Below are 15,169 nucleotides of genomic sequence, written 5' to 3'. Positions count from 1 at the left end.
CTGACAGCAACAAGGGCTTGATTATGAGCATGGCAGTCACAAGACCGCCAGACTTGCAGTGGCGCTCGGACCGCTGTGGCCGTGGTGGTCTGACCCCCAAATTACGAGGTTGGTGGGCAGACCTGCCAATGATTGCCGTCTCCTTTTCCAAGATCCCGACGGTCTGACAGCTGGCTTAGTTGTAGTCAGCCAGGGTGGCGCTGAACTCAGCGCCGCCCTGTTGATTACAACCTTGTTCTCCGCCCACCTTTTCATGGCGGTTTCCCCACTATGAAAAGGTTTAACAAGTGCAGGGCCTCCCCTGCCTAGCTCCATCAGAATGCGCACTGTCTGCTTTGCTTTGCAGACAGTGCAAATTCTGAGGTTGCTGGTCGACCCCCTATATGCTACGAGATAGCACAAGGCTCCTTTAAGGGAGCCGAGTGCTATCTCGTAGCACTGTTCCCATCGGTCTGACAAGCAGGAATGCTCTATTTCAAGGATTCCGCTGGTCAGCCAGGTCAGACGGGCGGAAAACTTGTAATAGGTCAGGATGGGATGCAATGCCATGGCGGTGGCATCCTCCCCGTGAGTTTGGTGGCCCCACGTTGGGACCGCCAAACTCGTAATGAGGCCCAAGTACCTTGGACGTGGGCTTGATAACTAAACCCCATGAATGTGGCAGTTTGAGCTAAATTACGGTAGCACTATTTAAAAATTTTGATTTTCAGAACTGTGACCCCGTTCAGGCCGGTCATGGGCAAACGGAGCATGATTTTGTATGTTATATTTCCTGTAATTAATAGCTCAGCTGAAGCTCAAATTTTAACTTTCCCTTGCTTTATATTTTCCTCACTAATCTACTTTTAATACATTACTCTGTTTTTAGTTTTACTGTGTCAGAAAGTGGATTTTATGTCCATCATTTGAGGCTTTTGAGCCACGGTTTGGCACTTCTCCTCCTTGTTGTTTTTCATTGATTATTGCTGATTTTTAATTGATTATAACTTTTTATGTACGTGTTTGCATGATAATGTTTTAACTCTATAAAATCTAATTTGATCTTCAATTAGGCTATCACTGCATGACTTGGAAACTGATTGAAAAAAGAAGCAATTTCACCTCTATTTGAGTTATTCATATTTAAAAAAAAACATTATTTTGTCTGTGAACTTTTTACGAACCTTACCCTTGCTCAAATGAATCATCTTGCTTCCCTGTGAATACATAGAAATAATTGTAATTCCTAAATCACTCTCTTAAATCATGCAGAGCTGTTTTCGTCTCCCTTGTTAAGACGGTCGAACGCTTGGAGTGTTTTTATCGAAGGCCAGAAAGTGACGTTTGAATGTTACACAGAGCTGAACTATCGCAAACTTAATACACAGCTTCGGTTCTACTTCTACAAAGATGGCAGCAAAATAGTGGAGTCGAGTTCGCCTGAGTTTATCATCCCCACAATCCACTTAAGAGATGCTGGCAGCTACAAATGTAGGGTTCACGCTCTATCCCAAAATGTGCAGAAAGAAAGTGTGAGCTTGCGGATCAGTGTACAACGTAAGTACCTTTGTGACACGTCGTGCATGATTTTTTTTTAGTTCGAACTATCTTATATAATATACAATTATTGTGTCCGAGCCACAAGGAAGTAGGAAAAATAGTGAATCCAAAGCTACACCATGTGTGTGTTTGTCCCTCCATGCGACTTTCATGTTTGATTCTGATTAGTAAACAGTATGGGTACAAATATAACGCATTGTTCGACAGGATTCCTATGCTGTAGCTTGACACCAGATACGGTTGTGTGTCGGAACAACGCAAGTCTTAAGCGCCTGCCTTAAGAACGCGGCCCAACTCTGCAATTCATTCTTTTACCACGCAAGTATTTACAACGACTTGCCTTGGGGAAAGCGCTGTACTTTGGAATAGTATAGTTTACTATTCCATCTCCAGTCAGCACCACAGTAGGGAAAGTGTTGGACTTAAAGTCCAACATCAGTCCAACAATACTTTCCCTAAGGCATGTCGTTGTAATCACTTGAGTGGTAAAGGAATGCATTGTAAAGATGCATTCGTGGTTCAGACCGCGTTGTAAAGGCACAACGTGACTCGAACCGTGTTGTTAAGGCTGTTTCCCACCAGATACATCTAGTGTGATGCGAACATAAGGAATATGAACAGTTGCAGTGAAAACTATACCGGAGAAAACTGTTGTCTCTTTTTCTGACCCAAGTTTAATCTTCCCAAGAAATACTGCCAAACAGTAGCAGCAAAATTACAAGATAGTGATTTATCTGCTGAAAGATAGTAGATAAGATGTATTTGGCCCACAGCTTCCTAAAAACAAACAAGCAAGCATTGGCAATGCCAATAGGTCTGTTTTCAAAGGAAGCTGTATTGGAATGTGAAGTATTAAACATAGCATAGGAATGGATATGTATTTTGTGCAAGCAAAGAACTGTAGAGTAATAGTGGTGTAGGTTAAAAGGGCAGACAGGGGCGGCTTTAGCACTGTTGGGGTCCGGTGCAGTAAACTTGACAGTCAACTGTCCATGAAATGACAAGTAAAGTCAGTCGCCGCCTTCTGCTTCCACACCCTCTGCATGCACCATCAAACCTTGAGATGGATCGCAACTGACACCAAAATGACCATCATGCACTCCCTCATCACCACCCGCCTCGACTACTGCAACTCTCTCTACACCTGAATCTTCACCCAGCTCCTCAAAAGACTCCAAACCATACAGAGCATAGCAACCAGACTCATTCTAAATCTCCCCAAGAGGACCAGCATCACCCCTCACATCAGAAACCTCCACTGGCTTCCGTTCCAGAAGAGATGCTAGTTCAAGATCCTCACCCTCGTGTACAAAGGTCTACACAACCAACGACCTTCCTACATCAACCATTGTCTAAGCTTCCACTTCCCCGCAAGACACCTGCACTCCGCCTCGCTCATCCTCGCACACGCACCAGCATCCATCGCAGCTGCAGCAGAGGCTGTTAATTCTCTTACATCCCAGTCAAGTCTTGGAACAACCTATCCCTTGACCTCCGACCAGCTCTTTCCCTAGCGGATTTCAGAAGAAGACTCAAGTTGTGGCTATTCGACTGAGACACGGTACCCTCAGCGCCCAGATAACCTTAGAGGTAACAGTGCTGCACTATACAAATTCTAATTGATTGATTGATTGAGTAATCATTTTTGGTTTCCCCTCTTTGACCCCCTCCTCAGATTCTCTCGCTACCACTGGGCAAAAAAGCCCCTCTTCTCTTCATAGTCCCCGCCTCACATACATTATTTTTGCTTTTTAGCACTGACAAACGCTGGATTTACTAATAAGAATGTATATCTATTCAAACAAACCATTTCAGCAACATTAGGAATAGATAATGAAAGAGTGGGGAAAAAGACATAACATCCTTATCTGCTTTATGGAGTTTGAATGCAGCTCTTTGATGACGGCTGATAACAGTCACTGTTCTATATAAGGATTCTATCTTATGAACTGCAGTAACAAAGGGATCTCTGTGACAAAAGCAGTAATCTACTCAGCTATCCACATAAAATACAGATCTGTATTCTGCACAGTACACGTTCTTTGCAGCAGGCATATTAACCCTCTGCGCTATTTTGTTGCTAGTCAAAACTCCCACAAGACAATACCTTGATATCTTTCTAGCAGAAACATTTATTACAAGAGTTATCTTGACATTTTTAATACTGCCTGAAAACTAAAAAAGTTATTGCTAACCACAGTGCCCCGCCCTGAGGTCCACTTCCCCCTCCCCATAGGCCAGCACCTACTGAGGCTGTACCAGTTGCACTTCCCTAAAGCTGGCCCTTAGGACAGGTGACAGTTGCACTGTCAAGTCAAACCTAAAATCTGTGTAGGTTAATGACTGCCGTATCCCATCTGTACGGCTGCCAGTGAAACCATAAATTAGCTATCTAAGACACTTTAATAGCATCACAATGTCACATGTGTGCCACAGAAAGTTCAAAATCAGGCAGCTGAATAAATAAACAAAATAATCACAGCTTTTTGAAAGGTGTGACGAAATGGGGAGTTTTATAAGGTGTGCGACCTCACTCTGTAATCCACTGACCAACCTCTTTGGGACCAGTTAACTTCTTTTGTTAAACTCTTTAACTCAACCCTTGGTAGATGTGGCTCTGAGCAGCAATGCTTAGACAAAGGGACAAGTGTGAAGCATTTAAACAATACCAAAACAATTGAAGAAGAAATATACCAGGCACTCAAGAAATCGAACACCAGTTTCCAAAATTAGTCTGTATATTTATGTATTTTTGGACACCACAATGAAAACAGTTTATTGAATTGGCTAGTTCAATGAATTTGATACTTAGAAACTTTTTGAGCAAATATTTTTGGCTAGTTGTTTTGCGGCCAGTTAGAATTATTTTGGGTGACCAACTCTGACAGGTGGCCAGGCAGGGGGGGGCCGGTTATGGCCCTCAGAAACCATTACCTCAGCAGGTGAAGTAGTCTTCTGTCAGTTCCAAGTAATTTTAGCCATTCTGTAGGCTCTGATGAAAGTGGTCCTGATGCAAGGGATGAAGGATGATGGAGATGCTCAAGGTTGATGTGGATGAAATACCTTTGACGTAGGTCTTCCTATTGTTACTCTTCGGTCTATCGGGGGTAATGCAGTCCTAGCTACGGAGTTGATGTCCTTTGGAGTAATCTCGGTCATGGCAGAAGTACAGCCACCACTGTACTACAAATCACTAGGTATCGCAATCACAGGCATCTCGTTCCCTTGGATGCTAACTAGTATTCTGGGTGACCAAGCTGCACTCTGACAACTCTTCCAGGTCCAACATACTTGGGTGCAACTTTTAGCATCAATTTATGGTTTCTGGCTCTGCATGGCACCGCTTAGCATCCATTTGGAGATACTGGGCTACCAATTTGCCCCAGCAGGCTTCTTCAGCTGTTGTGGTCCTGTGCTGCAAACAGGAGGTCAGCAAAATGACCCTTGGAGTCTCTTGCTTTGGCTGGGCTCCAGAGACATCTTCTCCATGGGCAGGATACGGCATGCACAGTCCTTCTCCTTGCTAGCCACCAGGTTCAGCAGGTGCAGTCTATGCCAGTGCACTCTCACTTTGAAGGTTTCATGGTACAGCAGGGCAGTCTTTCTTCAGACTTTCTTCCAGTCCAGTTTAGATCTGCCTTCTAGGTGCCAGGTTTGCTCTATTTATGCTCAGAAAATGCCCTCAGGGTAGAATGCGGTTGATGGCCATTGGACTACCAGTTCCTCTCCCTCCTGATGATCACTTCCAGTGAAGTGTGACATCTGGCTATCCCAAGATGCATCATTCGGCCCACTTCCAACATGGCAGAACCCATCTCTCAGCATCTAGAGCTTCCTAGCCCAACCCAGACGTATGGCTATCAAGGGAGCTACAGGCTCCTCGGAAACCAGTTTGAAACAGGTTTCCCCTCCCCTGCTCCTAGTGCCAGCATTGCTACTTAGACAATGGAGCAGTCCCTCTCCCAAATTTTACCCATTTTCCCTTCAAAGGTGGCTTCTCCTTTGACGCTCACCTTTTAGCCCAACACCCATGTGGCTTCCTGCAGGAGGGAAGTAACACTTCTCTCCAGTGCTGGCTTCTACTGTCTCTTTTCATTAGCACATCTCCGCAGAAGTGCAAAAACCTGTCACGGGGACCCTGCCATGAAAAGCCTGGGGGAAAGCCATGGCATGGGTCTCCCTGCCCAGCACTGTCGGAATGCACACAGTCTGCAAAGTAGACTGTGTGCATTCGAGGGTGCTGGAGTGCTAGGATATTGGCCTCGGATCTGTTCCTGCCGGCCAGCCCAGCAGGAACATGTATTGCAATGTTCCCACTGGTGAGCCTGGCGGGAACATTGTAATACGGTCGGGGGTGACGTCACCGGTATGATGATGGCGTCCTCTCCCTGGCTTTGGTGGTCTGCTTTTAGGACCACCAGACTCGTAATCAGGCCCTTAGACTGAAGTGTGAAACGTAAATGTCCCCCATGGCATGTCTAACACCTTCCGCCAATTGATTTCAATAGGAGTGACAGTAGTAAATGTCACCCCTATAATGCCCAGTGCTTTCCCCAAATTTGAATAGATTAGAGTGGGCTTGTAAATGTAGCCCTTTAGTGTCCCGCACCTTTCCCCAATTGGTTTAGATTGAAGAAGGAATAGTAAATGTCATCTGTGCAGTGTCAAACATCTTCCGCAATGTGGTTTAGATTAGAGTGGTAGTAGTAAATGTACCTCTTTAGTGTCCAACACTCCCCAAATTGGTAAAGATTGGAGTAGCAATGGTAAATGTAAATGTAAATGTAACCTATTTAGTGCCCGACAGCTTCCCCAACTTGGTTTAGATTGGAGTGTGAATAGTAAATGTCGCCCTTTTAATGTCCAACACCTTCTCGAAGTTGGTATAGATTGAAGTGTGTATAGTAAATGTCACCCCTTACCTTGAAATGGGAATAATAAATGTCACCTTTTTAGTGTCCAACGCCTTCCGTAAATTTGTATAGGTCAGATTGGGAATAGTAAATGCCACTCCTTTAGTATCCAACACCTTCTCCAAATTGGTTTAGATTGGAATGGGAATATTAAATTGGTTGAGGTTGGAGTGGGAATACTAAATGTCACCCCTTTAGTGTCCAACACCTTCCCTCAATTGGAATACATTGGAGTGAGAGGAGTAAATGACAACACTAAAGTGTCCATACTTTCTTAAAAGTGGTTTACATAAGAGTGTGATTATTTAATTTAACCATTTTAGTGTAAAATCCTATGTTTAAATTATATTTGTATGTTGTATAAACAGTTAATGTTATTTAATTAGCATTGTTTGTGTTTAGAAATGGTATAAAAGTAGTTAGATGTATGTTTGTAATAAATGATAATATAAATAACATTTTTTTCATATAGGACATGTAACACATTTTGCAATTTTTACATATGTTTTCAGAGTTTATTTAAGGTATATTTTTACATGTTTTACATGTTATTGCTACTTACAAATAAAGTTTTATATATAGATAAATAACACAAATTTTAATACATGTTTAGCATTTAATAAAAGTGTAAATCATATTTAAATTGTATTGCATATTATACATTTTCCAGTTTTTTTCTGTTATTTAACATTTCTAAAACTTTTTTAAAATATGTTTTATCTCCATATTTGCAACATCGTTTAACAAGTTTTTTCGGAAAGTATTACATAATTATACATCGTTATGCTATTAATAATTTATACTTCACATTTATTTAACATTTTGATGACATTTTAACATGTTTTATATGTTTAATAATTTTTTACATATTGTAAACATTTATTAAATATTTTAAAATTAGTTCTCATTCATTTCTATGTGGAGATGGTCTTTTTTAGTTTCATTTAGCAGACATATTTTTTACCGCTACGTCCGATTTTTGGAGTCTTTTTGTGCCATCCTGGACAATCTGTGCCATGAACATATCTCCAATCACCTAAGAGACCTCCACTGGTTTCCTATCGAGAAAGGAATAACTTCCACCTCCTCGTCCATGCTTACAAGGCCCTCCACGACCTAGGGCCTGCCTACCTCAACTTCCTCATCAACTTCTACTCCCCCACCAAACCTCTCCAGGTGTATACAGAAGACCTTGGTTGGTGGAAGATCCTTCGCCTACCTCACGGCAAAAAGCTGGAATACCCTGCCCCTGCACCTCAGGCAGTCACCATTGGTATCTCAATTCAGGAAGGACCTTAAAACCTGGCTCTTCAACTGAAACTGAGAGGACAAACCCCCTTAGCACCTTGAGACCCTTGCGGGTGAGTAGTTGCACTTTATAAACCCTGATTTGATTTGATTTGTCATTTTTAGACTATTTTCTGGTGTGGATTGGTGGTAAGGTGCTGCTGTGGTAAGGTGCTGCTGTTTGTCAGAACAGGTAAGTCATTTTCAAAGCTTTTTATTTGGGTTTTGAGTGTAGATAGGGTATATAAGGCGGTCTAGAGGTTAGTTATAATGTTGTTTGTGGATTTTTTGTATGTTTATTTGATTTAATTGCCGTGTTTCTCATTAAGTGTGTAGTTTTTTTTTTATACATTATTTTAGTAATGTATTAGTATGTTATGTTATTTTCTGTTATGTTACTTTATTTTATTATGATTAAGTAAAATGTGTATGTATTTTTAGAGAATATTATGCTTTTTCCATGTGGGTTTTCTGTTTACTTTTCAGTTTTTTGTCCACGAATGTGTCCTATGGGCATTGGGATTTACCGTTTTTTAAGGAGATATCTCTTGATTGATAGTAAACCAATATTTTTCATTTTGATTTCCTTTTTCATCAGGTTACTGGGGGCATTTCTTTTTAAACACTTTTTTGGGGGGTTTATTATGGTTCCTAGATAGTTTGGATTGTTTCAAGTAATCTCTATTGGATTGTTTTTATTTTTACATTTTTTTGGGCCTCTTGAGTTGTATTTTTAGAATCTTTGTTGGATTATTATTTTTAACAATGTGGATACGAAGGAGGTTCTGTAGTTATAAACAATACGTCATATTTATTTTATTTATTTTGGATGGGAAATATTATATTTTACTGTTTGTGTAATTATTATGTGATTGTTATTTGGAAATGTGTAGGGGTGTGTGGGTAGCTTCGCTTGTGGAGCTAACAAACCTTTTGGAACTCCGCGCTCCGCTTGGAGCACGAAGTTAGTAAAAAACTCTGCTAACCCCGCCAGCGGATCGGAGCTCACTCGGTGCATGCTGCAGCCCAGTTATGGGCTGCACAGCACAAGCGCAGACTGGCTGCGCTTGTGCTGTGCAGCCCCTAACTGGGCTGCAGCGCACGCCAGAGCCGGGGAGCAGAGGCCAGAGAGAGGTGAGATGACGACGAGGAGAGGAGGAGCCTCTGGAGGACCCAGTTAAGTCCTTGTCTCTTTCCTTTGTCACTGTTTGTGCACACCAGTGCACAAACAAGGACTAAAACAGTAGCTTTCACTGCCTACGGCCCTGGCCTGAATTCAGGCCAGGGCCGTAGGCAGTGAAAGCTGCTGTTTTAGGCCTCTTGTGGACTGGCCTGTCCCGTGTGCACTCCACAAGGGGGAGGCCGGTGCATAGGAGGCCTGGCAGCTTTCGCTGCCTACCGCCCTGGCCTGAATTCAGGCCAGGGTAGTAGGCGGCAAAAGAAAGCTGCCGATTTAGGCGTCTTGTGAACTGGCTGCCCTGTGTGAACTGCACACAGGACAGGCCAGTGCACAAGAGGCCTGAAACAGCATTTTTCACTGCCTAAGGCCCCCTGAATGCACCTGACCTTGGAAGCGATGGGTGGGGCCTGGCTTGCCAGGCCTGACCCTGCTTAGCGCTTCCAAGATCTGGCACATTCAGTACTCTGCGAGTCACGGAACTCCGCCTCTGCAGAATTCCACAGTTTTTATTCAACTCAGCGGAATCCGTGAACTCCACCAAGGCATAGAAATGTGTGGTTTATGTTTTGTATTTATTTTATGTGACTGATTTAGTTTGTACTTGGAGCTCTTTGGTTGGTGAGGTTTAGATTTCCCATGTAAATAATTTATATGTTGTTTTATTATTTCCTTCTTATTTAAAATATGAGTTTTATATAATGTTTTGACTGAAGTAATAAAATATTATGTTTATTATTTATATAAACAATGATTTGTCATGTTGATTAACATTTTGTTATTGTCTTTTTTGGGACTTTTTTAGATTTATTTTTACTTTATATAATGCTTTTGGCTATTATTTCTAAGTAATCTTACCCTCAGTTTTTTAAATAGTTTTACTTTAAATGATAGCATGTTGTACATTCTTTTGATTTGTTTGCTAAGGTTAGGTGCAATTTGAGTTACAGATTGCTCCGTTTGTAGTTGTTGGTAGCTTTGCTCTTTTTGTAACGCTTCGATACATTTATAGAGTGTAGGTTGTGTTCTTCCTAGTGTGGATTGGAAGGCCTTATGCCATCCTTTCACTCCATTACTTGGTTTGTATTCCTTTGTCAAGGTGCTGGCATGAACATTTCATCGCGGTATTTGAAATTTGGGTTGGCATCTATGTCCGGAGAGATGCAGCTTGCCAACCAAAGTGTCTTTGAAATATATTTTCAATTTGTTGGTAGAAAGCAATTTTAGTAAATTGTAGTGGTTAGCTACCTGTATGACAGGGGCATAAGCTAGTGCTATTATTTTTTATTTCAAAGGCAAATTGACTGTAGCCTATTCTACCATTAGGGGCTTATTTACAAGGAACTTGTGCCGCCAATGCATCAGAAATGTTGACACATTGGTGGGGCATTCCGTACTCCATATTTACAAGGTGATGCATCTAGGCAGATGAGTCACTTTTACTCGTCTTGCGTTGAAAGTTCCCTGTGCTTGATCCAGCTGCGTCACATAAGTATTAATGTATGCAGTTTAGGCGTTCCTGTGTAAGTTTCACTGCAAAAATGACATGGATATTTACAAGGAAGTTGAAAAGTGACGCATCAGATGGAAGTTTATCGCAAGTGTAGAAATGTGTTAACATTTCTGTGCTTCGTAACCCAGTCTTAGGAAATGACGCATTAGCATTGGAATTTGGAATGTGAAAGAAAAGTCAGACAGAACAGTCTGTAAAGCTCAACTAAAACATAGCACTCCTCATCTTGCAGCTGGGAGTGGCACAGGAGAAGACCACAAGCCCCACCTCCCCAACCACATGTACCCCCACCCCACCCTCCAAAAGCCAGCACATGAGAAGGGAGCGCATATATTGTCAGCAGATAAGCCTCCTTGACCTAAGGGAGGATGAGGTCATCACCCACTACCAGTTACATAGACAATCAATCGTCCAGTTGCTGCATCAGATAGCACCTAGGTTCCAAATAACAACTGGGTGGTACACCAACATCCCACCACAGGTGAAGCACATGACTGTACTCCACATGGTGGCAGCGGGGTCTTTCCAGATCACCGCAGCAGAGTTGCTGGTATCTCCCAGCCATCATTCTCAGCTTTGTCCTGGAAGCCATCCTATGCCTTACACCGTAGTACCTCCTCTTCCCTAACTCGCAACAACAGCAACTGGAGATCAAACATGGATTCTATGTCATCGCCAGCTTCCCACAGGTGCTGGGTGCCACGGACTGCACACATGTGCAACTTGTTTCGCCAGCAGCTACATCACACATATATCAGAAAAAGAAGCACATGCACTCCATGAATGTCCAGGCTATCGTGAATCATCGTTCCCTGTTTACCAATGTACTGGCCAAATATCCTGTGTGCAAGACACATACATGTTCTACCACTCCATCATCAATAAGGGATTCCAGAATTGCAAACATAGGAATGGCCTACTAGTTGGTAAGTACGTATAAAGTACAGGACTGACCCAACAACTGAAAATTAGTAATGACCCAATGGACATTTCTGTGTGTGGTAACTCACACAGTGCACATGTAGGAGGAGTGTGCCTCATACTTGTACCATTCTTCTGGGCACATCTGCAATGTAAACCTCAAATGCAGATGTTACAAGACATCCAAAACCACTGTGTTTTGTTTAGCAAAAGTGCGTTGACTGACTCATCTCCCTTTAGCTCCTCAGCTGATCAAGGATATATAATCCAGGCCTGCATAATGACCTCATTTGCACATCCCCAGACCATGGCACAGCACATCTACAACAAAGCGCTGTCCAAGAGCAGGGTAATTGTTGAAATGACCTTTGGCCTGCTCAAGTCATGTTTCCACGGCCTTGATATATCCTCGGGCTGGTTGCTTTACTCACCACCATCATTCTGCAAAATTATACTTGTGAGCTGTATCTTGCACAATATTTGTGTGCAAACAAATGTTCCATGGGACCAGTGGCATGATATGAAGGAAGCAGTGGAGGACAATGATAAAGATGGTGAGGACAGAGGGGAAAATATTGGTATTGTTGCTGGGAATCATCGAAGGGACATTATAGTCCAGAATTTCTTTAAAGGGGGATAATCATGTTGCATGGCAAAATTCTTGGCAACATAATCTGTAAATTTGTAAATAAAATAATGTAGACTTCACATGTGTATGGACTTACATTTCACTGCCACTGTAAACATGCCATACATTAATATCAAAGCTATGTTAATCTGCCCAATCAGACATTTAGGTAGTTATGTGTATTTTACACCAAAGAACAACATCATGTGGTCAAAAACATGTTTTCATATCAACAACATCTGCCAAAAGCATGTGTGTGGAGGAACCACAAAAAACAAGGTACCAATATGGAATATTGTGCACATGTACTGAGTATGTGTGGTGCAACTGTTCACTGACTGTCAGACACCCCACCGCAATCCACAGGAAGTGTAATGGCAACAGTGTGCAAAGGCTGAGGTGCATATTTACAAGCCACTGTGCTCCACCGGAACATCACTTTTAATGATGGTCGCGCAGTGCACACTGCAGAACCATATATACAAGGCCATGTAAAGCCAATCTGCATGGCTTTTTATGGCCTTTTAGATATGGAGAGAGGCAAGGCAGCACAAGTTTCTGCATTGTCTCCCACTGTGATGGGGAGGTGTGCGATAGGCGTACCATGGTACAAGGGTTCCTGAATTGGCGCATGGCAGCCCATTGTGCACCAGTGAGTGGAAGATGACAGGAATGCATTGAATCTCATAGATATGGCACATTCCTGTCCTTTATTTTTGACTTAGGGTAGCACAGCAAGATTCCTTGAATTGCTGCACTGTGCCAAAAAATTGTGAATGAGGCCTTGTATGTTATGAGTGCTTATTGTGAATGTAACACATTCTTTATATGTAATGCATCTGCTAGTATGGCCCCATTCACGTTTCACAATATTGATACCATTTGTATATCAAAATATCTGAACCAAATATGCACAATATACATAGACCTACATCAAGGCGTGCATATTACATACAGAAAATATCAAATATATTGTGAAGATATGCTAGGAAGGCCACAAATGTGGGTATGTCACACCTATGCGCAGAGTCACAAGCTGTTTCACAAGCAATGCATCAGAAAAACAACGCTTTAGTAGGAAAAGTTATGCTTTATGATATAAAGTGATGCATTTGATGCTTGAGTTGGAAATGTCATGTCATGATGGTTGAGGTGGAAATTTGACGTTTGATGTAGATACGTGCAGCTTTTGATGCTTCCATTTGAAAATTGACACCTTTGTCCTAAAAGTGACGCTTTAGTAGGAAAAGTGACGCTTTAGTCAGTGGGAAAAGTTAGCTTTTGTCCAAATAGTGACGCTTCAGTAGGAAAAGTGACTCTTCATTAGAAAACGTGACTCACCCACCCAGGAAGTCAGGTAATGGCTCAGCCATGCGGCAAATCAGGAAGTGTGAAGTTTCTTTCACTTGGAGTCCTTGTCTCTGTGCTGGGTGGTGGAGGTGTTTGGTGTGTGCTCTGTAGAAGTGGTGTGCTTTTTGGTCCAGGTGCTGTCCTTGTTGTGTAAATTAACTGTCATTTGTATTTTGTCGAGTAATGTCCATTGTTTTGTCGGGTGTCTTTCCATTTGGGGGTTTTGAAGTTCTTGGGGGTAGTGGGAAGGGTTTGTTTGTTGTGGATTTAGGGTGGGGATTTTCTATATTAATATGTCAGGAAGTTCAGGGCAAGAAACATGTCAAAGGAGTAGTTTGGCGGCCTGCTGTGGTTGCTGCATCACAACCTGCCTAACATGATTGCCACTGGAGGAAGGGTGAGCAAAGGCTACCCAACACAGGCGAGGCAACAGCATTTGGCCAAGGTGCATTACCAGATGTCACGTATGTTTGATGTTGAGCAGAGTGTCTACCAACTCAAACACCATTGGGCAGATGTCATCAGCCGAGAGGGGGACCTCCTTGATCACCTTGGGATCAAAGTTGGTGTACCTACTGGTAAGTCTCTAATGAGCTTGAGTTTGTAGCTGTGTGTCTTTTGCACAAATGTAAGAAATTAAGAGGCATATGTACATTTTTAGGGTTTGGGGCAGCACCACAAGCATTTATGGTGCCCTGCATCAGTAAAAAAAGGCCAGAAATGTGAATTACCTATAAGAAATGGTGCATTCCCGTCCTTTTCCACAGCGCTGGCACACAATTGGTTGCCATGTGCAAATGCATGCACCCTTGCACCATGGTGCAAGGATGTCTGCGTTGTAGGCATTATTGTTTTTGGGCTTGAAGGAACACCTTTCTGCAAAAAACAATAAATGGAGGTGATTTCCTCATACTATGTGTGTTGCTGAAGGCTGCACACATAGTAAGAGGAAAAACGTGGAGAAGTAATGTTATTTCCCTTGTTGTGCCTCATTTAAGCCTCGCCTGGGAAGGCGTAGGCTTTTGACGCATCCCCAGGTTTATAGCATGTTGTAAATCAGGTAATGTGCCAAATGCCATGGGTATTATGTCAGAACACCCATCGTAATTCCTATGGCATGGCTACCTAGCGCAGTGTGAGACAATGCAGCAACATACACTACATTGCCTCACTCCATATCACAAGGCCTTGAAAAGCCACGCAGTGTTGCTTTAAGTGGCCTGGGGAAAATGGCTCTGCAGTGTGCCCCGCTGGACCGTCATTAAAAGTGTCATCTGGCGGCGCACAGATGCTTGTAAATAAGCCCATAAATATATTTCTGGAAGGGTCAGATTTATTTTTTGGTTAGGATGGCATGATATGCTGGGCCTTGGATAATTAAGCATAACATACCACAGGGGCCTGTTCACAGTGGAATAACAATTGCAAAAACAGACCATGCTGTGAAGGCTAGGCTCATAGGTGGTTTGGGAAACATCAGCACTATGTAGGGGCATTGTCACGCAGTAGGTCATTACTGACTCAAAACTATTGGGCCCAGCTTGTATGCTTGTTACTGTGTAACGCACACACATGTCAACATGTCCCATATTGGACAGGGTATTATGTTCACTCCCACATTTCAAAACACACATGTATATTGTGAGAAGTGGTATGATTCCATTGTGAGCCCGTACAGGGCTTTAATGTACTTTGCTCATTTACAGTGTACTGTTACCATGTAAGGAGCTAAGCGACGAAGACTAATAAGCATGGATACTGTCTGATTTGTGTATCGCTGTGAAGATCACATATTGACTTGAGAAGGCCCCAGGATCATCATGCTATGCTGAGTGTGGTCA

The 15,169-nt window shown here is 42.5% G+C and overlaps 1 protein-coding gene across 1 annotated transcript in view; it reads left to right on the top strand.

The window, feature by feature from the left end:
- The first annotated feature begins 465 nt into the window (after positions 1-465).
- The window catches only part of LOC138267159 (Fc receptor-like protein 2), a 387,267-nt gene continuing 372,563 nt past the window's right edge, over positions 466-15,169 (top strand). The window contains exons 1-2 of the mRNA XM_069216010.1: positions 466-499; positions 1,252-1,536. Of these exons, the coding sequence (XP_069072111.1) occupies positions 466-499; positions 1,252-1,536 (319 nt within the window). The remainder of the gene's footprint in view (positions 500-1,251; positions 1,537-15,169) is intronic.

The sequence above is a fragment of the Pleurodeles waltl genome, chromosome 12 (genome assembly GCF_031143425.1).
Source record: "Pleurodeles waltl isolate 20211129_DDA chromosome 12, aPleWal1.hap1.20221129, whole genome shotgun sequence".
NCBI lineage: Eukaryota > Metazoa > Chordata > Amphibia > Caudata > Salamandridae > Pleurodeles > Pleurodeles waltl.
This window is presented reverse-complemented; position numbering and strand designations above follow the sequence as displayed.